This window comes from Corvus hawaiiensis, chromosome 2, assembly GCF_020740725.1.
Source record: "Corvus hawaiiensis isolate bCorHaw1 chromosome 2, bCorHaw1.pri.cur, whole genome shotgun sequence".
Classification (NCBI taxonomy): Eukaryota; Metazoa; Chordata; class Aves; order Passeriformes; family Corvidae; genus Corvus; species Corvus hawaiiensis.
The window spans coordinates 114,907,141-114,934,311 of NC_063214.1; the positions used below are offsets into that span (position 1 = coordinate 114,907,141).

A 27,171-nucleotide genomic window follows, 5' to 3' on the forward strand; every position below is an offset into this window, starting at 1 on the left:
TCTAGGAAATACTTTTTACTAGGAATAACACGGTTCTTTCTTTTTTCACAGCACAGTTTTCTTCCAACAACGAATTCTAGAACCACAAAAAAGTAGATGTCATATCCAAGAAATCCAGTTTTAGGCCTATAAAAATGGTTTTCAATATTACTCTAAGTTTAATCACAGTAACATCCTAATCTTTCCCAATAAAGATAAAACATCATAGTTCCACTTAATTTCAGAAGGAAGTGTTTTCAGAGGAGTTCAGTGATGACACAGCACACTGGCAAAATAAACCGATGGCTCTGTTGTTAGAGCGAGCTGATTTTTTGGGAAGGGCATTTAACGGATAAAATATTCTCTAACAGAGTATGAGGATACTTACCCTGTTGCAGAGACACATGCTGATGTCAAGACAATGTGTTCCAGAGAATTCCAAAGTTTGAAACAAATTTCACAGGGACAAAATACAGTCACTTGTCTAACTTTTTGCTGTAGTTGGTCATGGCATGTGACTGAAGTGATCTTACCTTCAAATGTAATGTATATGGAAGGGGTGAGTGAGGCAGAAGGGACGGACCTGGACTAGAATTTACTGGCAAACTACTGATCTACTACAGGCTTTTTAGAAAATAAATTCTGGAGACATCGTGTCAAAGATCGTTTAATGCCAGTATCTTACAAAACAATATTAAAATGTTTCATAATCTCAACATAAGTATTGATTCCATTCACATTTTTACTGAATGACATTTACTCATTTTGATTCCTTTCTTCTTCTGTCCTCATTTTCAGGTAGGGTTTAAGTAACTATTTTTTTACAGAATGTCAATGCCGAGATCAGTTTACAAAAATTTCTCAGACCACCCATTGGCATAATATTCAAGTAACAATGCTGCATGATGAGCTCCTCTCTCTTCATTTGCCAGTTCAGTCCCTAATGGCTGAAAGAGTGATGCATTGTCTGACAGAAATAATTTGCAAAATTTGTTTGTGTATTTTAAGGAAACTTCAAAAGTATTAACTTTGTTTTTTCAAAAAAAAAAATTAAGACTTTCTTGCCACTTTCTTTGGTATTCCGTCTGGCTTGTTGGTTTACCTATTTTGGACTTACAGATAGGATTTTTTAGAAGGGAAAACTATAAATCTCTTCCAATGAGGAGAAGCTTTAGATCTGATCCTGAAAACATATATGTGTTTTACACAGCAACAACATTTATTCCCCTCCTTGAGTACCTCAGAGTTAGGGGATTAATGTGATGTAGTCTTTCATAGGAAGAAATAGAATCTTTTGTGTATGGCACAGTATAAACAAAAAATGTTTACAGGTGTATATTTCAAATTCTTAATTCTATCTAATCACCAAGTGTGATATTAAAAAATTATCTCTGAACTCTAATGTAATCTAGGCCAGATTCTGAGATCTGTGTGTGTCTTTTTGCACAGAATTGTGTGCTAACACCAAAATTAGAAGTCAGCCATAAGGCCCTTGAAAAATCCCAGGCCATCACTTACCCAGGCCTGCATCTCCACTTACCTTCCATCCACTGAGCCACGTAAATTTGGCAACTTGTTCTTTCTTTAATTTAAGTACTTGAACGTTTCACCAATGTATGAAGAGAATAAAAGTAGGGGGAATAAATTATGGAGTGATACCAAAATTTAAAAATAGGTACATCTGCTGATTTACTGAAACTCCTTTCATGTAAGGCACATGATCAAGTAAATTGTCCTGTAACTAAATTGGTGTATTGCTGATTCAAAGGCAAAGATTACACTGTTACAATGTAGAACTCATTTTCAGCATGACATTGCACTTTAATTAAGAGGCAAACACAGTCTACCTCCTCAGCAATTAATATTTTTATATATCATATGTGATAAACATGATTGTGAAAATGATTGTATCAAGAAAGTATGATTTCTCTCATAGAAGTTCTTCAGTCTTTGTCAAGAAATTGGCACTTATGCATAATAATATGCTTTGATTCCATGAAAAGTTTCTTTTAAGTAATCAAAATCAGTCTTCCATAGTTCCAAAGTTTCCTGAATAGGCTTAAAATGCATCTCCAGTAGTCTATGCTACTTTAGTGTTAAATAATGAGGTAGCACATTGTTCCAAAATTGTTCTGAATTATGTAAACCATTTGCTACATGACGTTTGGACTTCATGTTTTGTCTAGAGATGTTTGGTAAAGCAGCACTTTCTGTCTTTTCTGGCTTCCTGGGTTTGCTTTTCTTTTCTGGAAGTTTACTGCTATAATTTTTTCTTTTATCTTTTGGTTTTTCCTCTTCCTCTCCTTCTTCCTCCTCTTCCTCTCCTTCTTCCTCCTCATCCTCATCTTCTTCTCCCTCATCCTCTTCCTCCTCTCCTACATCCCCTTCCTCCTCTTCTCCTTCTTCCCCCTCTCCCTCTTCACCTTCTCTCCCCTCTTCCTCTTCCCCTTCTTCTTCTTCCTCCTCACCCTCTTCCCCTTCTTCTTCTCCCCTCTCTTCCTCTTCTTCTTCCCCCTCTCCTTCTTCTTCTTCCTCATCACCCTCTTCCCCTTTTTCTTCTTCCTTCTCTTCCTCTTCTTCTTCCTGCTCACTCTCTTGCCCTTTTTCTTCTTCCCCCTCTTCCCCTTCTCCTTCTTCTTCTCCTTCTTCCTGCCCTCCCTCTTCTCCCTCCTCTACCTCTTCTTCCTCTCCTGCTTCATCTCCCTCTTCTTCCATTCCCTCTGCTTCCATTCCTTCTCCCTCTTCATCTTCCTCTTCTTCTTCCACTCCCTCTTCTCCCTCATCTTCTCCAACACTCTCTTCTTCCTCTCCTACTCCCTCATCTTCTTCCACTCCTCCCTCTTCTTTATCTTCCCCTTCCTCTTCATTTTCCCCCTCCTCTTCTTCCCCCTCCTCTTCTTCCTTTTCGTCTTCTTCCCCCTCCTGCCCTTCTGCTTCTGCCTCTGTTCCTTCCTCTTTCTCATCTTCTCTTTTCTCTTCTGCTCCATCCTCACCCACTTCCTTAGTTTTCATATTTGCATCTTCCTCATCATGTTCTTCTTCAGATACCTCTTCTTCCCTCCCTGCCAATGATTCTTCCAACTCCTCCTCTTCACCCTCTTTGTCTTTTTCATTCTCCCTTTCTTTGTTTTCTTCATCTTCCTCTTCATCTTCTCCTTCCTCTTCTGACTCTACCTCTTTTTCTTCCTCTCCCTCTCTATCTTCCCCTCCTTCCTCACTCTCATCTCTTCCCTCACTTTTAACCTGTTCCTCTTTTTCTTTTTCAGTGCCTTCCTCTTTCTCATATTTCTCCTCCATATCCTCCTTTTCTCCCTCACTCACCATTTCTTCTTCCTCCATCAACCTGCCTTGCTCATCTCCTTGATCTTTGCCATCTTGCTGACTGACCTCCTCAATCTCCTCTGCCCCCTCGTTCTCACTGTCTCTCTCAGCCTGTGATTCCTCTCTTTCATTTTCTTCCTCGTTATCTTTTTCCTCTTCATCTTTTTCTACTGAAACTTCATCTCTATCTTTTTTAACCTCACTCTCTTCTTCCTCCCCTAGTTTACCCTCACTATCAATTGTTTCATCTAGTTTTTCGCTTTCACCCTTTTCACTGCCTTCACTCTCCTGCTCCTGATCAGATTCCTCCTCATTCTTAATTTCCAGCACCCTGTCTTCACCTTTTTCACTGCCTTCACTCTCCTCCTCCTGATCAGATTCCTCCTCCTTCTTAATTTCTAATGGCCTGTCTTCATCATTAGAACTTGTTTCTGCCTCATTCAGGCTTTTAAAATCAGTCTGTTCTACACATTCTTTCTCATTGTTTGTAGCTTGTATCTCCTCAAGCTCACTGTCTTCTTTTTCTAAGTCCAAATGTTTCACTTTTTCTACTGTTCTCTGGACAACTCTGTGTTCATAGTAGACCTCTTCCTTAAGTATATATTTTTGGAGATCATTAGTACTTTCCTCAGTTGAAGACGATGATGAAGTTACAGATATTTGTTTCAAAAACTGATGCTTTTTTTTAAGCTCCCTCTGTTCTGCACTACTTTCTTCTCCTCTGATGTATATTCTTTCACACCTGTCAGATTTTTCAACACCATCCTTTATTTTGTTTTGACTTTCAGTTGTTTCTTGACTCCCTTGGTTTTTAGCAGGACTGTGTTCTTGTACAATTAATGAAACAGTCTGGGGCGTATCCCTGGGAGCAGAAGGAAGTACTTCTATTTTAAGGGATTGCTTAGATTTAACAGCTTTTGGCTTTTTATTGGAAGAATTTATTTTTTCAGTCAGAATTTGATTTTCAGTGGGAAGATTATAAGTTGCATCGTCTCTGAAAAATTCAGGATTTTCCACATATTCTTTTTCCCTTTTCACTAATACGCTTTTGTCCCCAGTAATTTCTTGAGCACCACTTTCATGAGCACTATCACCTTGTGCATGCTCAGATTTACCTTTCTTTATACTTTTTTTGGCCACAGGCTTCCCTACAAAGGCACTAGTCTTTTCTAAATCTTGTCCAGGTGACTCTGAAAGTGAGGACTGCTTTAGTAAAGAGCCAGACTCCAATTTTGAGCCCTTCTTTGTGAGATCAGAACCCTTATTTTTCAGCCCACCCTTACCATCTCTTTTCAGTTTCACATTTTTATTGTTCTTCTATTCCACATGAGAAGCAGAAAATTAAAAAGAAAGAAAAAAAGCATTAAAGACAAATGGCAGCAAAAGAAAAAGATTACAAAAGCATTTGAACAAGAAAAGAAACAATTTGTGAGAGGGGATTAAAAGACAGCATCAAAGGTAGAATATTTCACATGAAATGAATTTACATACTTTAAACGTATTGTAAACATTTCACATGAAATGAAGTGCACGTATTAGAGGAATGTAACATCCTGTTAATGATCAGTGTAGTGCTACACCTTTCTCACTATCCAAGCACATCAAGGAAATGCAGTAAGAATTGTCCAGCCAGTACCACATCCCATAAAACAGAGCAGGGGCGATGCACGAGGCTGTGCAAGCAGAAGGAAATTAGTGCAGTTCTCTTACACCTTCCCCCTTTGGAAATCTTCTGATGCACTCACTGTTATGCCCTTTCTAAGAAGTTTCAAAATCTATTGTCTTTCTGCTTTAAATTTTATACTTATATAACAAATTCTGCAGAATAACTTTTAAAATCTAAAACAAAATTATGAAGAAATATAACAAAATGCTGAAAAGCTGGGATCACTTTAGGAGTGAAATAGGAAGGTATTACAAAGTACTTTAATTTCATAATTAAAACTATTATTATTGCTACTTTAAATATACTTCATTGTGAATATCTGTAAATAAAATCTTTATTTACACAGTGCCCCAAAATATTTTCCTATCAACAAACCAGTAGAAATGTGTGTTATTGCCTGAAGTAACAGTATGTATATGATAGTTTGCTCCTTAAACTACAGGAATATTATACTCTCATCTGAAGCTACACTGGATATGTGGAGTTCTAGGTGTCTGCCCAAATCCTCTCTGCCTTCATGCAGCTTCTTAGAATTTTAGGTCATGGATATTCAGAAAATTAGCAAGAGGAGGTCTATAACATTTTCCTGGCTTTTTGAGAACTCAAAGCACAATAATGAAGTACTAGGACAATACAAGAATTGCAGATTCTTTAAATATCAGTATAAGTACATAGATATGTAATTAGTTACAGTACCTTCTGTTTTTGGAGTGGGGATAATTTTAAGGACCGGTCACCAGGACTCAACTTCATTGCATGTGTCTGCAAAAATTAATATCTCTATTAAAAAAATAAATATATTTACTATGGAATGCATCATCAAAGCCCAGTTCTACTAAACAGAGCTATTTTATGAACATTTTAATATTACTGCACAGTCAGGTTGAGACCAGCCTGTGTGATCATTCAGCTCACCTGCTTCACTTGCACTCCTTCATTCACTGCTTCTAAAGAGAGTGGTGAACAGATGTCAACACCCAAACTGTCTCTAGAGACTGAATGCTACATTTGCACTTTCTTAGAGTCCACAGGCACTTTTGAGATCCACATTCCACTCACTGTGAAATTACAAATACAACCTTACTCCCTTATCATCACAGCCTTCAACTCAACATCCAGTTTGGTACCATATCCTTGAAAGAGCAACTTCAAAGAAACGTTACACAGGAGACATTTTCCTTGGAATCTAATACCTTTATGTCTTCCACATAAAGCAAAAACCAAAAGGCAACATAGAATACTACTAGGTGGGAATATAGAATGAAATTTTGCTCATCGCTTCCCATATATTCCAAATGACAAGGTAATATTCTCTGCTGTTGATTGTTAACTGCTCATGGTCTAACCCCCATATTCTTTTTCAACACAGTGAGCATGGACAGCTCTGGTTTCAGACTCCTAATAATTTGCATCATCAATATGACATTAAATTTTTTTCCTCCTCTTGTCACATGTGTCAATAAGAGGTATGTTGCCACAGCCTAGAAAAATTGAAAAAACTATGTTGTAACAGATTGCTTTCATTCAGATCCAAGAAGAGCAATCATTTATTTTGTATTTTGACAAGTTTGCCTGATGGGCTCTTTTTCAAATTTATGTTTAAAAATTTTTTAAATGTTTTAAAGTTGATTCACAATAGGTATAAAACCAAAACAGAGAAGGAAGTCTAGCACATGAAGTGAGCAATATGTAAATAACGCTTCAGTAAATTAATGAAGGACATGCTGAGCATTGGATCTGATAACATTTTTTTCTTGTAAATCAAAAATAGAGTCTTATAATGTTAAATAAATGGCATGCACAAACAGATTGTTCAGTTACTAAATACTTTTAAATGCAAACAAAAAGTAATTCCTGTAAAATGTGCAATCCTTCCAGGCTAACTGTGGCTGCATTAAGGCCAGGACATGTCCTGTCTGCCAAGAGAACAAAATGTTTTAGAAAGTTGTACAAGTGATAAGGTGAACATGTGTTTTAAATAAAAGAAATATGTAGGAACAAGCTGGGGGATCACCAAATAATCGAATTGTCTGCATTTTGGCTTTCCCTTTGATATGATCCACCTGTACTAAAAAACCTCTTCTCAAAACAGGAAAAGATGCTCTTCTGCTTAATTTCCTGTAATTCTCTGTTGGAAGTCATCAAGAAAAGCAAGGTCAGAGATAGAGATCCCCATGTGGCCTCTAGCATCCTTTTCTTTTTCTTTCTGATTTCCAGAGCTAAGGCATGGGGTGGCACTGCACTACTTGGACTGCTTCAATCTCATACCACAATATTACTTGGAAAATTAAAACATATTTTAGCACTGGATAATGATGATATAAAATGCATGCTCATTTAACAGTGTGTCCGTACTTGTTGTCACATATGATGTTCTGGGCTAGTCGGGAATTCTGTATTAGAACCTGAAACACAATTTAGCTTCTTTGTCTAGCCCTGCATAAAAATTACTGAATTACAGATTCATTATTGGAATATATTACCATATTCAGGATGTCAGTTGTATCTCCAAGGTTTCTGTCAATATTTTCATTATCTGAATCTTGTTCTGCAGAGACTTTACCAGGTTTATCTTTTTGATGATTATTTTCTACAAGGTAAAAGAGGGGGAAATAAAAAAATGTCATAGGAACAAGCACTGTATAGCAAACACAACAGTCCACTCTTATAAAATAGAGATTATTTCTGTTTTACTGACATAGAAGTGAAGTCCTCAGATTCTTCATCCCCTCGGCCTAAAACACAGCAGAAACACTTCCATCTCCTTTCATCAGTATTAACAACAGAGGTAGCTCAGCAATCTGGTCTCCGTGCACTGTAGATCTCTGATCATTTTGCAGACTTTCACAGGCGAAATATTACATGGGACAAAGATTCTTTTGGATAATCTCTTTAAAAATAGTGCAACAATTAGACCAAATCAGCTGCAGTCATGTTATCTCCATTGCACATTATGTAATGGATGGAGAGATAGTGAGTTTAATGCAGCATCATAAAAATGTCCCTACATCATTAAGCTCATAAGGTCTATGACCATTTCACACAGCACAAAAACTGAGCTTTTAGGCCTAAGAAGACTCTAAAGGAAATTCAAATTTCACTGCATTGCTTTCCTGGAACCAGAAATGCTAATGGACCTGCTGGCAGATTTAAGAATAATCATCTTCATTCTATGAATTACTTATTTTCAAATTAGATTTGTCTGTCCGGTAAATCTGAGCTAACTCTTACACAGAAGCACTGCATCCTGCACTCTTCAGCATTGTTCTTCCCAGGAAATCACACATGCCCAGGAACCCAGAGAAGTCCAGAACTGCTCTAGAGAATCTGTGCAAAGGTCCAGTGCTGTGTTACCGTTATCCAGACTTCTCCATTAGCTTGATTATTATAAATCCTTATCATCTTACATAAAGAGCAAGGAGCACTTTTGCTTTTCCAAGTGAAGAAGAAAGGTCCTCTAAGAATTAGTAGACCTCTTTTCTTATCTTTTCTTATCAAAGTTCCTTGTAGGCCTACCTATGTCTTTAAGACTGTTCCTAACTCTTTTTTTCTGTAATTCCTTTTTGTTCCTTGAAAATGAAGTAAGCAGTTAATGTTCTTACAGCATTTTTGTGAATCTTATTTCTAAAAGCTCAAGGAGCCACTGGTACAGTTTATAAGTTGTATTTCTTTCACTCAAGCCTCCTCTAAATCTTTACACTTGTTTTGCAAACATGAACAGTGTGAGGCAATTTTTGTCTGCATTTCTCATCTTTCATGTCTGTGTGCTGCCAGGCCCACCTGAGGTGAGACTGAACCTGAACCTTCTTTCATGTTCAAACTGAACATTTGTTTATGAATGATGAGAGTCAAACCATTCTTATCAGAAAACAGCAGCAAGATGCGGGGACACTTCACCTTTTTCATGGTCTCCATCCCTCAGAGATTCAGATTTAGGATGACTTGTTGCAAAAAACCAGAATGGGCTGGTGTTGCTTGTCACAGGCAATGAAGATTTTAAGAAGCTTTCCCCCATTGGAGGCAGAGTTTGTGCCATTCGAACAAACTGCTCTGGTGACCTTTCCTTTAGAAGATTAAAAAACAATAGGTTGAGAAAAAGGGTAGAAGAACAAAACATAAGCAATATCTCATACTCAGCAGTGGAACTTGCATTTAGCTGATGATAGTGTTGCAAGTTAATAAGCAGGAACAAATATCCTTAATATTTTAATTATTTGTAGTCCTAAAAAGTGGGCAGGTACATAGTGGGATTTTTAAAATCATTTCTATGCAATGATTTCAAGCAAGCCTAAAATATAAACGAAGGAGAAAAAGACCTTTTTTTTTTTAATTTATTTAAAATTAAAAACTAGTCCCTCAAATAACATCAACGTATTTAATCCACAACGTCAATACATTTTTACAGAATAAATTCAGGTTTTGGTAGAGTTAGTTCTCAGACAGGTAAGTGAAATTTTCCAACTCATTGTGATGTTTAAGGAAATCACATAGAATGTGTAGCGGGGATAAAAGAGCAAAAAGTAATATTTTAAGTAACTACATCTAATATTCTTCTTTGATATTTTAGAAGCTATGAAATTGTTTAATATATTCAAGGACTCGGAAGAGCAAAAGAGCCAGGTTCTTACTATTCTTTTAAAAGTATTTCTAAGATAGTTTACAAAATGAAAATGAACAGGTTCTACATTTTAGAACAAAAAAAATTACAAACTCAATTTGAATCTCTCTCACAGAAATAGGCAAGCAAAATCTGACCGATAGCTGTTGTTTTTCTCCTGCGTCAGTTTTTGGGATCAGGGTAAATACATATTTTTTACATCATACATTAAAATTATACAGTTCAAGAAGATATATTTAATTGCTTGGTATATGCTGTGATTTTTGCTTTAAAAGTGATTTTGTTTCTTGAAAGAAGTATGGCAAATCTAACCAGCTCTGGACTCACCCTCTCTCGACGTCTTATTCGTGCTGCTGATAATTGCAAAGTGTTTGCTAGTACAAAGTCCCCGCTTGTTTTAGGTATAGTAGCAGTCAAATGAGGCTCATATAAATCTTCCAAGATTACTTCAGATCCTTTAGGTCTTGGAGCAGCAAAAACCAGCATGTGACAACCACCACAAGCAACCTACAGCTCAAAAAAAGGTCTGATTACTTCATTTGCATATATCAAGGATGCACTTTTCTTACAATCATCTCTATGGGCTTAGATTATAAGAAAAAATGTAATAAAAGTAAGACATACCAAATGGCTGCAAATTTACTTCCTAATTACACCAGCAAGATAAAAGTACTTAACTATGTTTAATAATGACTAGTGATCTATATTCACTTCTTCTTTGTTAAATACAATATATTTGTATTGAACAGAACAAAAGACAGGTCTATCAAATTTTTGATACGGGAGATAGCAAAGATATTTCCACTGACTTTCAAGAGATTTTAGCTAATTATTTTGATACAAGTCAAATGAGAGCAATTCTGATAGTTTCAGGGACTCAAACCTAAATGTTTTATCACAAAATCCACAAAATGTAAAGCAAATCTTACACACTCCAATAGACACAATATTATTACATAAAGATCAGAGGTTTCATGTTTTAGAAGGTTTAAAACACTCACTGCTTCCAATGAAACTACTTTCACTTCTAATTCCAGTAAGCAAACAGAAGTGATCAACAGATTTTGTCCCAAATTTTATTCAATCCTGAGTCACATAGGATTTTTGATGCTGACAATTCTGTGACATTTATTTCTTCTACACCTCAAGAAGCAGATGAAAAAACTTCCCTACACAATTCTCAAAAGAAAAGACTACTCCTGCTTTCTTGTGAGGTTTAAGTTAAAAACCCCCAACACCTCAAATTTTCTTAAGGTTTAGAAATATCCCCGTGTACAAAAATTGTCAAAATTGAAAAGATGACTCTCTGTTGTTTGCAGAAAAGATATAAATTTCCCCATACTTCCAACCATCTAAGAGCAGTAAGTAATTCAGTTTGTAAACTACCACATCTCTAAAGACCAAAACACCATAGCACAAGAGTACTGAATAAAACCCTAAAAAGCAATCTGTATGTGTAGCCCAAGTCAAAGACATTCTAAACTAAATGAACACTGATAAGCCTATGTAATTCCCTCTTTCCTTCAGTTTGTGTTGTCCACTAATTAAATGTTATAGAAAGAAAGAATTCTATAATGAGATTTCAGCTCTCATTAATAATCTATTTCATTAAGAGATAAAATATCTTGGTGTCTGAGAAGAATGAACCAAAGTTTTACCGAAAGGACCGTGAACTTCAAGAAATTGTAACACAAAGTGGGATCAAACAGATTTGTAAAACTCTCTTCTCCAAAGCCTAACTTGCCATGTCGTCCATCTCCAAAAGTAAACATGAGGCCATTCTCTGCATGTGGGAATAAAAAGGATGTTAAAACAAAGATTCAATACAAAACCAGGACAGAACCATTACAAAGTAACAGGCCATGAAAGTAATGAATATTTCTCTTCCAAAAGCAAAACCTGAACAATTATTTTTAGATCTTCAACAGATGAATATAATTAAAATATATGTATGTTTTCAGACAAAGTACTGTCTGATATGTTGGTCTAGACAATTCATAAAAAAACACCTCAACAAAATAATAATATTTAAACTGTACAGAAAAACAAAGGCTTCTAAACAAGAATATTTGTTAGCAAGGCATGATTATGAGGTTATAATTCCCCAGGAGATAGAGAGTTATGCATGGCATGGCTGTGAATCAGAAATTCCTATCAAATCCAGCTTTTTCACTGGATCATTTCACCTTTAGAACCAGTAATGGATATGTCTGCTACTGCTCATTGTACAAGGAAAGCTTTTGCAGTATAACAGAGAGTTGCCAGAAGTGCTTCCAGAATTTTGCACTCCCATACCTGCTATCACAGCAGTGTGATTTTCCCCACATGCAATGTTACATATTTTATGCCTCTTCAGGTGTTTCACAGACTTCGGTACTGAACTTTCAAACACAAAAGTTCCATGTCCCAGCTGCCCATATTGTCCAAGTCCAAAAGTATAAACATCTGTCTCTGAAATCATACAGGCAAAATTAACAACAAATATGTTGATATGTATAGATTTGTCTATTTATTTATATAATAACCTATGTTCTATTAGCCAAATGGAAGGCCACTGACATAAACGACATAAAAAACAATGTTTAATCAATTAAAAAATGTACCAACTAATCAATTACATTTATCAATTAATAACATACAACAAAATAAAAAAAACAGGAATTGAAGCACTGAAGTATATATAGAAAAGAATTTTAAATAGTTCAACATGCTATATATTTTCTAACATAAATGCAAAATAGTTCACTGATCATATGTACACTAAGCAAAGTTAAAAAAATGTATGGGAATTTACATACTACAATCAATTCAAGACCACAGTGTTTATACATATATATGCATTTTCACAATAGCCTCATCTTAATTTCTCATTACCTCCATGTGCACTGTATGACTGTAAAGTTAATAGACAAGACCTCTTTAAACCACTACTAATTTGTATGTAAGAAGAGACTGGAACAGTAACAGAATAGGTTTCAGTATTCTGTTCAGCTACTAAATCAGCCCTGCAATAGATACAGGCAACACTATAATTCTGTTATCTTGTGACAGGATAATCATCTTTCCACATTTATATTTTATCTGTTTAATGGACTGTCTGTGCCAGGAAAAATAAGAGCTTCTCCAAAGCATTAAAGATTCTTGGTGTGTCCATCCCTGGCAGTTCATCACAGCAGGGGAAGGTTGTGAAGCTTGGAAATCTTGATGAGGTCATGCTTGAACAGAGAAGTTTTTTGGGAAAAAAGAAGTTTTCCTAGAATTTTACTTCCTGCCCCTTTTTTTTTTTTGCATGTAGGCAACAAAGGAAAAGTGAGAGTAATTCTACTTAAAGTACTTGAAAAATTATTATTAAAAAATTGGAAAGATCATGAAAAACAAAAAATATTCCATTTTAAGTAAAAAGAACTTTCCTATTTCAAAGGAAGTGTGATGAAATAGTAACACTACATACGGAAATGTTCTTTCTAGGAAGGTCTTTGCCCTTTCTGTTCCTTTTAAATTGTTCCATACTAAGATGTCATGAATTCACAGCATAAAAGAAAAGAAAAAAAAAGCCCAATGGTCTCACATTTTTTTAAATTGTAGATGAAAAATATTGAGTAAATCTGGTTTTTTTACTAAATGTAATAGTAAAGCTCCCTCTGCTGGAAATTTTAGTGCAAGAAAGCAACACCTTCTCCAGAACTTAATAAAGTAAAAGAAGTCAGAACTTTCCTGTAGTATTTAGACTTCCTGCATAAGAATCAAGAAACTACACCTGAAAGACAGGAGTTTTCTTTAAGAAAAAAAAGTATCATCTTTGTTTTGGCAAGTTGCTTTCTCAGGATGCTGATTCCATAAATTCTGGTTAGAAGTACTGCATTTGTTTTAACAATTCTTTGGAAACTGACAGATCTTGTAACTATATGGCTTTATCTGATTAACATAATTACTTTGAGCAAACTTCGAGTTTTTTTTCTTTAATGCTAGTATGAAACATGCAGTGTCTTCTGCATTTGTGTTGAGAGGAAGATTTCCTCAAATGTTAACTTTAATAGTGCAGAGCATTTTTTATTTCCTCTGTTTCTACTGAAGATGAGGAAAAAGGCCAATAATTCTGAACACAGCAGCAGCCCATGAGAGGGCCCGTGGAGGATGGGGAGAAATGGTTTCAGAGCTTACACAGAAGACAGTGGGTCTGCTGTTCCAAGTGACCTCCAACATCTGAGTGCTAGAAGAGTTGCTTCTTTACTTCCTACACTTCCCTTTTTGGAAGAACAGGGATATTTCCCTGCATCTGTGTTATCTTCCACCTTTGCAGGCATCTGTGTAATCTCTGTGACCCTTTGCACTATCAATAAAATAGTCCTAGGCAAAAATCCACATAGGCAAAAATCCTAGGCAAAAATCACTCTCACAATAGCTTTCATATTTTTTTTAAACATGCCATTTGCTGAAAGATTGTGTGAGCTCAAAGAATTTTTTTCAGAATCATGTATTCCCTGCTACGTATCTAAGGCTACAGATGAAGTTAAAAAATCCATTTTCCTAAAAAAGAAACAGACAGTTATGCTTGTATCACAGAAACACAGAATCATAGAATGGTTTGGGTTGGAAGAGGCCTTAAAGGTCATCTGGTTCCAACCCCTTGCTTTGGGCAGGGACACCTTTCACTAGACCAGGCTGCTCAGAGCCCCATCCAGCCTGGCTTTGAACACTCCCAGGCATGCAGCAACCACAATTTCTCCGGGCAATCTGTGCCAGGGCCTCACCACCCTAACAGTAAAGAATTTTTTCCTGATATCCAATCTAAAGCTACTCTCTTTCAGTCTGAAGTCATTCCCTGTTGTCCTGTCATGCCAAGCCCTAGTAAATAGTCTCTCTTCATCTTCCTTGTAGGCTCCCTTCAGGTACTGGAGACTGCAATTAGATCAGCTCAGAACCTTCTCTTTTCCAGGCTGAACAACCCCAATTCTCTCAGCCTTTCCTCATAGGGGAGGTGCTGGATCCCTCTAATCATCTTGGTGGCCTGTCCACATAAATTCATTTCCCCTGAACATTATTATTACTATTATTATTACTACTTCTACTATAACTATTATGCCAATGAACTGTTCACTCACAATAGATTTCTTTTTAAACAGCTTATGAATAAAACTATTACTGCAAAAAATCTGCTGTCAACACAATGTTCAGTATTACCAGAGTTAGTAACTGGATTTGGGGATTTCAGTATAAATAGTATACAGACTTAAGAATGGTTTGAAAAATCTTATAATCCTACATGGTCTGAATCGTGAGTTCTGTCAGGAAAAGGTAGAGCTTTGACATCCTTTTTGTCCTCTTTCAAAAGGGTGTCTTGGCTTTCTTTTCTTTTTAAAAGACCTTGAGACAGAAGATGAAAAATCCAACATTTTACATACTAATGCACTAATGTTCTTATGTCAAACGTTCTATTCTCAAAGGTCTGCTTCACTTTTTCCTCTGAAGAGTTATCTTTGCTTTCCTTCCTTTCAGAGAATGAAAGGAAGTAATATATCCTTTTATAGAAAAAAAATATTCCTAGAGGATCTGTCACCATCTGAAAAAACCTGCAAGATATTAAGGCCACTCCAAATCATCTCTTTCTTCTTCTCCAGTTTCTAGATTCACATTTATTGTTTTTCTACCTTTTAAAACACCTTACTGAAAAAAACACGCAAATTGTGATGCTGGTCTCCCATATTTCATTTGAAAGTGATGACAAGAGCTTTCATTTGCAGCAGGAAGTATCTGCAAGCGTTGGGGGTAGTCAGTGCATTTTTTTCAGTCTCTGAGAGAACGAATCTGGGATGAGGATAGGATCTTCTTGGACTGGCTAACTGACTGCTATGAAATGAATAGCTTTGTGCTATCCAGATTTTGCATGACAGAATTTTTAAATGCAATTCTGTTTATTGTCTAGAACAATTGCAAATATTAAAGGCAGAAGTAGCAATAAGGCTTGCAAAGAAGATGGTTTCCAATACCATACTCAACATTTCTAAAACCAGTGTTTAAAAACTGGGTTTTTCTAAATTACTGCTCTCAACAATTTAATTCTTTTTCTCTGGGAAAAATAACTGAGTTTCCCATTTTGGAATTTCAGAGCAAAAAACCCCAAAGAATTATTTTAATATATACTTTCTACCTTTTACTCTGATATTTGTTGTATAGATTCCGAACAGTACCTTGATTTAATAACCCAGATTACAGTGGTTCTTACCACACAAAATTGCCAATAGAATAGATAACAGTCATAAAAAAAGGAATCAAATGAAGTGCTTTGGAATAGACTAATTACACATGAGAGTCAGGAAGAAATTTGCTTTGTACTCTGTAAGATAACTGAATTATGCTTTCTTCTAATTTGATAAACCCTGAGTAGAAATGATGTCAAGAAATGAGCCAAGATGTGAAACAGTTTTTCCATATGACATTTTCTCCTGTGTTATTGCTATGTTAAATGAGATAGATGAAGCAGGGGAATATTCAATAGTCACACACTCAGTTCTTGTTTCCCAAGACTGAAATGTCACATCCTTAAAAACTGGAGGGACTCTGAAAGGATGAAATGCACATCAGTATATACTGTGTTACTAAGGGCAAGCAGCACACATTTTCACAGAGGATGACACATGAAATTCAGAATTTCTTCAGAATTGTATTACTTTCCTAATTTTTTTGAAAATGAGCTCAAAAGAGGTGCAAATGTTTCTGCTCCTCTTTAAAGATATATCATCAGAATTCTCAGTTTCTGGTCACACCACTTGACCTCAAGATGCAATTCAGGACTGATTTCAAGTAAAGTTTCTGGTGCAAAGCCAATAATGTATGTATATCACACTCACTTAAAATTATTAGTATCCATAGTGATCTCTTTTCACAACTTTTTTCCAAAAATTTTTCTTTGAGTCAGAAATATTTCTCTATGCCAATACTTCTGACTAAGTATCTTTCATTTAAGACAGTATTTCCACTATCATCTACTCTTTCACTTGAAGTGTTTTGGTCAGAAGTCCACAGCTGTAACCTATTTAATAACAGCTGAATCACATTAAAAAAAACATCTATCTGACTTTTCACTCTTATCACAGCTATTAAACTTTAGGAAATGTATTTTGTTGGAGGATACAGTTTTCCTCTTTTTGTGACTCAACTAGATCATCTGGCACTCAACACTTTGATCATCAACTGCTAGCTCAGCCAGCACCAAATTTCTTCTTTACCCTCTACTAAATAATTTATTTCCGTAAGCAAGTAAATCTTACATACATACATACATACTTACTATGGTATTTTCTTCACTGCATTTTTTCTATGGCATTTGTATTTCCCTCTTTGTTCTAGTTCTTGTACAGATTTCACTATAATGATGATGGCATCCAGGTCTTTATCTTTCTTCTAAATCTCTCTAAGTCATTGGTTATACTGATTTTTTATCACATGAAGTGCCATTAAGTCAAAATATCTGTTGCTTGAATTCAGGTTTATGGTTAAAAAATGATCAATAATGATAATCAAATTCTTTCTACAAAACTTCCCTTTGTAACTCATAAAATAATGCTATGATTTATACATGTTGGCCCCATATTTGTGGCAGTTTTTTCACTAATAATGATAATCTGATTTCTCATAAAGAAATTTATTTTGTGACATAGAATACTGCCAGGATAAGACTGTATGTTGGTGGAAAAAGGGAGATAAAGGCATTGAAATGTAGACAAATGTTTGCATTTCCTGGATTGGCTCCTGCTATTTCCTCTTCATAGTTTTCCCAAAGGAATTTTAACCTACCCAGTATCTTGCAGCTTGACTCATTACACATAATCCTTCCCAGCATTTTGCTTCCACCTTTACTCTTTGCAGTGGCTTGCAGTACAACACCACATCATATTATTCACCATCTTCCTCAGTTACATTTTCAGTTTATATTTTAGGAAGTTTGGCTACGTAACCTTGAAGGCACATCACAAGATTGACAAGAGACAACTACAGAGAACCTTCAGAATACAGATTTAAGGACTGATATCTATACATCCAACTTGGTTTTATAGCTTTTGCATTTTGGCAGGAAAATAATTACAGGCTATACAGTTTTACACATATTTTATTCATTACTAGCTAAAGTTGATATCTTTTTAACTATCTTCAGGCAAAGTCAAACTTACCTTTCCTGCTTCTAAACCACTCTAGGTCAGGATAGAACTTTTGGGAAGAAATGGCTGGCAGTGCTTTGCACGTATGCTTTGGAAAAGCTAAGTCACCACTGGCAGACAACTATTTAGGAGTTCAGTAATACACATCATTTTCCAAGTACTATACTTGTGGCCCTGTGAACCAGTATGTAACAGTTGTATTTGGTGATTTTCATAACCTGTACAATATGTCAAATGTATATGCCTGCACTAGTTTCATATTTATGCTAAAGATTCTCCTCAAAGACACAAGCGAATTCTATATCACAATAAGAGATATTTAATCCATTTGGTCATCCAGTAGATAGTGAAGCTACTTGAAAAGTGACTTCCTACATACTTTCCTAAATATTCAAGAGCATTTAAATTCACTACAGAATGGAAGCTTTCCTCTAGAATTTCCCCTCTCACTGCAATAACAATTTCAAGCTACTTAGAGGAAAGAAATATCAATCATGTGTGTTGCACCAGGCAGTGCTGGCTTATTACAATTCCAGCAAGAAAGGCACCCAGCCTTTTTTATGTAAAGTTCTCTTAAAATGCTATTTATTTGAGCTAAGACTATAAAGAAAAAGAAGATGGTATCAATAATTTTCTGTCCCATCAGAGGCTGGGAATCCCAAGCTGTGTGGAATAGAAGAGGACTCCAGTATGCTGTGCAGATCCCATCCATGGAAGGCTACCCCAGTTTGAGCCCTTACAGGATTTTCTTACAATCAAAACAACTCTATACATCATTTACACTGATAAATTCAGCATTTTATAATGAATAAAAATAACATTCACATGGGAACTTGCTGCTGAAGTTTCAGATAAAGGCAAGGACAGGCAAGTGGTGAAACCAGTGGTATCAACCAGGAGCTGCCTGGAAGCCCCTCTGTTAAAATCACCTGGCCAAGTTCATCCTGCAGCCAAGGGACATGGGCAGTGCAGCACAGGCCTGCCTTAACTGGGTGGTACATGGATTTCTACCTCTTTGATGTATGATGATGCTCCAGTTAGGATCACTACAGCATCCAGCATTTCAGTGGAATGTAAATTCTTGAGTTTCAGTTATAGGGCTATAAGAAAAGCCAGTTAAATTGCATACCTGTCAGCACCACTGTGTGTTCTCCACCACAAGCAACCTTATTAACTTTTTCTATAATTCCCAGTACAGGCTGTGGGACTCTGTTGTTCTTCAGCTGTTCAGGCAATAATCCCAGTTTCCCATTCGCAGGTTCTCCAAAAGTATAGAGTTCACCATCTCCTGTGAAAATACAGAACAGCACATGGTTTCCAGCACAGACTCAGGAGCAAGGATGGGTTGTAAAGACTGCTGCAGACACAAATTATAAAGACAGAAAGGTGTATGAACATTACAGGATAGCTTAACATATTTGTATAATGCCCAAAGAGCTGTGAAAAGCACTCTGCTTTGATGGGACACAAAGGTGCTAGATTTTAGTCCCCTCCAAGTTCAGAATCACAATATTTAGCCTGCAAGGAATGTAGCCAAGGGAAACAAAAGCTTATACACCCTGCTTCTGAGAGGTGGTAATTTCCTCTGTAATCAGTATTTAAGTCAACTGAGGTGGCCTGTAAGGATATGAATTGAAACAGAAATTAATTTTGCATGGAAATTCGATGGAAAATCAACCTGCTCAGAGTCATCCCAGAGCACATGGCACAGGATTGTGTCCATCAGGTTCTGGAATATCTCCAGTGAGGGACACTCCACACCCTCTCTGGACAATCTGTCCCAGGGCTCGGTCACTGCACAGGAAGGAAATTCTTCCTCATGTCCCGGTGGAACTTCCTGGCCATCAGTTTCTGCCTGTTCCTCCTGTCCCATTGCTGGGCCCCACCAAACAGAGCCTGGTCCATCCTCTGCCCCCTCCCTGCAGACACTGACAGAGGGGGATGAGGTGCCCTCTCAGCTGCCTCTTCTCGAGGCTTTCTTACATTTTTCTACACTTATTTTCTAACGGTTTTTCAACCTGTCTGTGCTTTTTAAGAACCAGCAAATTACCTCAGCTGCAAAAAAGCGTATTCAATTTAATTTCAAATCTATGGACCATGTTTAGGCTTCTCTGTTCAGTTTGGTTTCCTGGTTTAATTCTGATTTTTTTCTTATATCTATGTGCAGAAATACCCTGAACAGGCTGATACTTTGCTGTTATTTGCACCAGCATCAATTTTCTGTTCTAAAACAGTAGCCCAATTAAAAAGATAAAAATCAACTGTAATGTGAGGTTTTCCGTAACCAAAATATTCTGCTGACAAAAAGAGATTTTATTAGGCATTCTATGTGAAAAGAAAGAAAGAAAAAAAAACAACAACAACAAAAAGAACCCTGCATTTTTTGGAAGGTAAGTATTTTTTCAATACTCTTAGATCAGCCATATATTTCTAGAAACAAGTTGAAAAACCCTCAAAAGCACTTGGGAGATAACTACTTATGCAGTTCTCTTTGAAGAGACCAGCAGTTCTTTTAAACACTATTGCACTGAAAAAATTAATCCAATCACTATCTAATTAAGAGGATTAGAGATTCAAATGGCCAAGCCTACCAAACTAATCAAGTTTATTACATTTTTTCTACTTAATAATCCAGCTAACAAAGATAAAACCATTTACCAAAGCAATTTTTGAATATATTACACATCCCTTTTAGGCAAATAGTGGTCTAAAAACTATGAAAAATAGCAGTCAAGCATAAAAAGAACCCAGTCAAACTCAGATAAATTTTGAGTGCAGTATGTGTGCAGTACATTTGCATGCTGAGGACATGATGTACTGTGTGCAGTACACCTGCATTTTAAGGACACTGTTCAAAACAGAACCTGGTTATTTAATTTTCTGCTCTCATATGAGACACACTCTCACATGTTGAACTTTCCCTAATGTGGCACATTTTCTGTATCACTAAACTTTAAATCACGGGAGCATGTAAAGGCAATGGACAAGTGAATGGAAAACGTCCCTCAAAGGAAAATGTGCCTTTGAGAGTAGATAAGAGACCTAGCTGGTGGCAAATGAGGGACAAAAATGAGTGGGCAAAAGAACTGGATAACTCTATGATTCCTTGAATAAATGAAGACGAAAAAGAAAATAAATATTTATTCAAGAGCAAACTGGTTAAAACTGTCTCAAACACTGAAATTCAGGGCATGTGTGGTGAATGATTCTTAAACCAGTCCTTAAATATAATGACAAAATACATTAAAAAAAGGAATTCAAGGAACCTGTGAAGCTCTCTATGAAAAGACATCAATAAGAATCTATCTTGACCTTGATTACAGTTACAGTTCAGGCAGGGGAAACACTAGAAGAGGTCTAATATATTCAATTCTTTTCTGGCTCCACAAATCTACTTCTCCCATAGAATCCAGAGCAGTGGTGAGATACATCAGCTTTTCCTGCTCTCCATCTCCTGCAGTGGACAAATGAGCTGTACATGCTTGCCAAGCTTAATGCTTCCTGGAAAATTGTCCCCTCCTGAGTGTGTGGTCAAAGGCAAGTCAAGTAAAGATCTGTATAAGGGCTCAAAATTGTTGCTACACTCTCCCAGCAGTTTGTTTCTCTGTTGCTTTACTTGAGACATAGCCCTAATACTGGGACCCAACATCCCAAGCTTGTAAAAAGGAAGGAAACACACTGAAAAAGTCCTAAAGAGAACTGGAAGCTACAGACTAAAAGCTTCTTTTCAGTGGAACTCTTTGAAGAATGCAAAGAAGGGGGAAAGGGAGCAAACAATCATCTTTCAAACACAAACTGAGTAATCAGACTAGTTCCTAATCTGCATATGGAACTGAGTTAGCCATTGCCTGTGCATGTGCCTAGTCTAGATTTCAGAAATGTTTTTTTTAGTTTTATTGAGAATATTCAGGATTTATTCTGTTCTTCTGTTCTACAACTACTTTGGCATCAATGGGGTCCACATGTAGAATGGGGTCCACATGTAGAATACAGGTGGCTGACATGTTCAGCAGTTAAATTACTGTCTGCAAAGAAAGCCTTCTAGAAAGCAGAAGGAAGAATGGTGAAATCATCTTTTTGGAGCCGTAAGAGGCATTGCTCTTGGCTTTATAGCCATTAAACACTTTAAAGATAAAAGTTTACTAAAAAAAAAAATCTTTTAAAACTCAGCAATGTCAAAGAAATAAGAACTTCAGTTAAAAAATTAAAAAGAAGCTGGAATTCATACTTCACCACTGTTTTATTCAATCCCTTATTAATGAACATCCTGCCCTGGAGAGGGCACTCTGTGTCCACACTATGTTTTCTAGTGTCCTCATGAGCCACTGTTTAGTTTCAACCCAGATATGCCTGTGATCCCATCAGGTTTTTCAGTCAGTGAACAACTTATGTCAAATATAAACATATTTAGAAAGGGAACCATATGGTGCCATGCTCATCAGTTCAGCCTGACAGCATTTACCAAGTCTTAGATCCTGCAACTATGTTACATTATTAAAGATTGTGTATTGTTCAATGTCTGAAAATCAAAATGTAGTAATTCTATAGTATTCGAATAACTGATAAGTAACACATCCTGTGACTGTGGTATGCTCAGAATAAATGCATAAAGTTAATTTTTAAACACTGTGTGGATACACACTGACAGTAGTGCAACAGAAAATCAATTCTGCAAAAGTACTTAGATGTCCAATACTAAATTTTTGTGGTAGCTGAAGTATCAGTGAAATAAAACTGTCAGCAAGGGGCCAAAGGAAAGTAGTAAAAAAATTTATGCTTTCACCACAAAGAAGGTCATGTGTGTGTCAGTAGCTTCAGTGACATAGACTGAACCCAATACGTGCAGGACTTGCAAATATTAAGGCTGAAAATTAAGATTTTCCATCTCATACTTGGGCCTGTTTAAGCAGTAACAGGTTCAGCAGCTCCTCATTTTCACAGGTGATAACCAGTACATCTTTCTATTAATATTTTGAGAAGCTCCATTTTTCTTAACCAGGTGCAACCCTAAGCCTTTTTTTCTTATCCCCTTCCATTAAAAGTTTCCACTTCCTTAGGGTAATTGGCACACACTGTTCTCTCCTTACTCTTAGATGCTTGTCCTCAACCCTTCTACTAATGAGAGCTTTTGTGGCATCCAGCTGCAGTCCTGGATCTTCAGCTCTTGGCTCTAAGGCAGAGATACACACATTCCTACTACATCCTTGAAGTAAGCATGTTTTTTTCCCCCATTTATTCTGAGTTCAGGAGGCTGTATTTTTCCTTACAGTTGCTGAGCTCCTGATCAGTCCCAGCCACTTAATTAATTTACTGTAATAAAGCATCCATAATAAAAGTTGCTCACTACCAGCATAACACCTAATTAATATTTGTCCACCATAGCAAGCTCTCATTCTGTTAACAGCATGTTCTCAGAGAGCAGTACAGGTATTGTATGTGGAAAATTAACACTTATCAAGTAATCTGGGAAAGGTATCTGATAGAATAGCTCCTGGGTACCCATTAAAAGCTTTACAATCAAAACTATTGATCCTTTGAAATCTTTAATTACTCTGAGGGGACCAAATGTTGAAGTTTAATAATGTAAATCTATATGGCTGAGGGGAAGTCATACCTGCTCATACATAATGCCATCAGTACTGGCTGATAATTCATCCATACTGGCATTATTAAAAAATTAGTGGAATCTTCACTTTGGAAACCAGTGGAGAGTGGGGAAGAGAGAGGTGGAAAGCAATAGGAAGGTCGTTTAGTCTGGAGATCAGACAACAGCTCACTGTAGCATTGCTTCTCCTCATACCACATACTGCCTGTTTAACTGACTTCAAAACCTAATTTTTAAGATAGAACAGCAAACTTGGACAACATGCTTGCACTTCTAGCAAATGAGATTAATTTTTCCTCATAACATAGCAATATTTAATATTTATATTTCTAGAGAAGATGAAGATGATTATTTGATCATCACAAAAAAAGAGTAATCTCAAGAAATGGTGGATTTTTGAAACCATAATATTATTCCACAATATACATCATAACCTTTATGAAAACAAAATGTGATATTTCATTATTTCTAATACACTTTTGCACAACAATGTGCAAATGCAGAAAATTAACTGCAGGTTTCTTCTTCCAATGTAATACCAAACTACATAGACAGCTTTCTGTCACATGGCAGTTCTTAACAACAATGGTGTATCAAGTTTGGAACAACTATCTGAAAACCACTGTCTTGTCTCCACTAACCTCTATTCCCATTCTCTTACCTGTTATCAAGGCAGAGTGATAATATCCACAGGATACAGAGGAAACAGGTTTTCCAATATCCACTTTACAGGGGACACTGACGAAGGCTTCATTGGCCAGGCCTATCTGACCTTCTGAATTATCACCCCACACAAAGAGCTGCCCATCCTCTAAAATGAAGGCACAGATAGTTAATAGATTTGAAACAAAAACTAATAAAAAGTTTATCTATTTATTGAAGAGTATTTCAGAAACTCTGTGTACGATACCACCGAACGCCATGATCTCAGGGATATAAAATGATCATTTAACACAATGCAAAAAAGGAGTGAGAAGTAAGAGGGTATCCCTTAAGCTTTTCAAAAGTGACACAGAACATTTATGCATCAACTGATGATAGACCATAAAGAGAAACAGAAAAAGTACTATGTAAAAAACATTCCTTCAGAAAGAGGAAGACTGAATGTGTGAGACAATTCAGTTGCCAGAGGTTAGTATGAAAATATTACAGTGAATTTAAGGCATCTCATTTCTAGGTGCAAATCACCCCTTTCTCGTTCTTCCAAACTAATTCTCTGTTCTGACTTTGGCAGACACCCCGCTTACTCCTGCCTTATCTTTCAGTTCTCCTCACAATGGTTATATTGACCAGCTTCATTTGGCTTTCATTAAACTACAACAGTAGATGTTCCAGCTTGATTAAGACCAGCTTCTATTGAAACAAAGACCAATGGCAACAGTAAAAAAAACCCAACAAAACAAACAAACAAACAAAAAAAGCCAGTGAACAACATGAAAAGTCTCTAAGTTCTTCTAGAAGAGATAAGGTCTTCTCTATGCATATTTCTTATTGGTGGGAAGTAAGTTGCGAATAGAAAAGTACCACCTACAGTGCTACTGAGACGGTGCTAGGAGTTAAAATAATTCAAAATCATCCTAAAAATCTTAAGAGAATGTCAGCAATTGGCATAAAAAACCCCAAAAACCAAACAAGCAGGCTAGCATCTCTCTCAAGTTCTGAAATTAACAGCCTCAATAACTTACCCTAAACAGGTACAGAAAAGCTGCTTTACAGCAAGACTTGAGAAATTGCATTACGGGGTAATAAAGGACCACCTATTCAGTGACTGGAAGTATTGTAACTATGTGGATTTCAGCATGTTGTGATGGTATCATTTTGCCACCTGAGAAATAGATGAGAGGCTCAGCCTCTCTCAGAATTAGTAAGGAATGAATGACACAGCTGTGCAGCCTGTACCTATGGACCACAATAGTTCCAGTAAGAAGTGGAATTTGACATGCTTAGTTTTCATAGGATTCATGTTTTGTGGCTGCTTTCCCTGGAAATAAACTGAAGAATTTTTTCCCTTTTGAGGGTATTCATACTGTTTCTCCTTTGTAAGGATTTATACTAAACTTTCACAAAAACTCTTAAGAAGTTCATGAGACTCACACCCCTTGCCAGACTGTGTTAAAATAGGCAACTGCCTGCCAGAAAATGACTGTGGCTGCCAAGGAAAGAAGAGAGTGAAGATAGAAAATGCACCCACATATGCAGACAGGATGCTGGAATAAATGTCTTTCTGGAACACCAGGATGGACATGCATGAATAGATTTTATTAGCAGTTGCTCATACCAGTTACTGCTGCTGAGGTGTACGACCCAGCTGATAGTTGCTTGATCTTGTGCCGGTTGGTAAAAAAACGAATTAAATGAAACGTGGTCCTTTCCTCTGTGTCACCTAATCCCAACTGGCCTTCACTGTTACCTCCAGCAGCATAGACATTTCCTTTTTCTGCATACAGAAAAGCACAGGTAAAACACAAAATGAAGAAACCAGAGCAATTCAATTTTCAATGGAAAAAACATCACAAAAACATTAGGGTCTATTGCCCTGAAATACCCTCCAGCTGAAATTAGCAGTTTCTGTTCTAGCTAGCAAGGTTTTCCTGCACACAGTTGGATCAGAACTTCCTGAAGGCCTTACATGCATTTAGATTGCATTCCCCAGTATTCTGGAGACTGATCTAAAAAATAAATATGATTGGAAGTTCTACAAGAGCTCTGACAAAATGACTACCAGTGGCCCTGGCAGCAAGAGGCAGCTCCTTCCACAAATAATGTACATTTCAAGATAAACTGGGAGGAAAAGGGTTAATGATGTTACTCACAAGTAAAACTGAAGCTGTATTAGTACATAACTTAAAGAAATTAATAACTTGATAGCTTTGAGTACTGTGAATGAAATATATTTTTACTTAGGTTTTATTAGAAATATTTCACTTATTTTAATATTTAAATAACTTCCAATTTAATTAACAAGGTATTTTCATTGAGAATCTTGAAGTTAGTGCTGATGACAGATATCTTCAACTTTAGAGAACTTTAAGATTTATATTTTTAATTTTAGTATGTTTCACATCTAAAGTGCTCATCTATGATGAAACAGATATGGTGTATTATTACCACAAACCCAGACAGAAATGTGTTAATAAACTGACATATAATTTATAAATGGTCCTTGCTATATAAATGGCCAGAAATTATCTAGCCAGTGTGTACACCAAAGGTGACTAATATTTACCCTGTGCAGTCTTGCATACTTAATTGTTATTAAAATGTACTGGTTTATTCTAATAATCTTATTTACAGTGCTCAGGGTCTCCACATATATAAACCTCCTAATAATCAAACAATCCTCTTCATAACATTACTGAAAGCTAAAGGATTGCAATCACAAAGATGGCTATTCCATTGCATAAATTATAGAAGCGTGACAAGAACCTTCATAAATTCTCTGTATACTGTGTCTCTACAAATTTATTTTTAAGTTTAAATTTACTGCTTATTTATTTATAGCTTAATAAAGCAACTTGTCTTTGAAATACCAGACTATGTTGTACAACCAAAAATGCAACAAAATTGGAAGACTTGAAAACATTCAGTTCTACTGTATTTATTCAGATACATAACGCCACACTAACAAAGATCATTTTTCTAAGGTAAATTTGAGTCCAGATGCATATAAAAATAACAACATCTTTTCACAAGGCTTAAAGGAAATATTCATAATTGTTAACCACACCTCAATTGCCAGCAAGAAATTTTTCCATATGTCTGTTACCAGGAAACTACTATCTAATATTAGTTTATAAATGCATTGGCTCAGAATAATCAAACAATT

General features: G+C 36.3%; 1 protein-coding gene across 1 annotated transcript in view; it reads right to left on the reverse strand.

Annotated features, from left to right (window-relative positions):
- Positions 1-633: 633 nt before the first annotated feature.
- The window catches only part of RPGR (retinitis pigmentosa GTPase regulator), a 38,831-nt gene continuing 12,293 nt past the window's right edge, over positions 634-27,171 (reverse strand). The window contains exons 5-14 of the mRNA XM_048289130.1: positions 25,624-25,782; positions 24,007-24,156; positions 18,870-19,028; positions 11,880-12,035; positions 11,243-11,367; positions 9,912-10,091; positions 8,864-9,029; positions 7,450-7,556; positions 5,663-5,728; positions 634-4,617 (exon numbers count right to left, since the gene is read on the reverse strand). Coding sequence (XP_048145087.1) covers positions 2,065-4,617; positions 5,663-5,728; positions 7,450-7,556; positions 8,864-9,029; positions 9,912-10,091; positions 11,243-11,367; positions 11,880-12,035; positions 18,870-19,028; positions 24,007-24,156; positions 25,624-25,782 — 3,821 coding nt within the window. The 3' untranslated portion in view covers positions 634-2,064. The remainder of the gene's footprint in view (positions 4,618-5,662; positions 5,729-7,449; positions 7,557-8,863; positions 9,030-9,911; positions 10,092-11,242; positions 11,368-11,879; positions 12,036-18,869; positions 19,029-24,006; positions 24,157-25,623; positions 25,783-27,171) is intronic.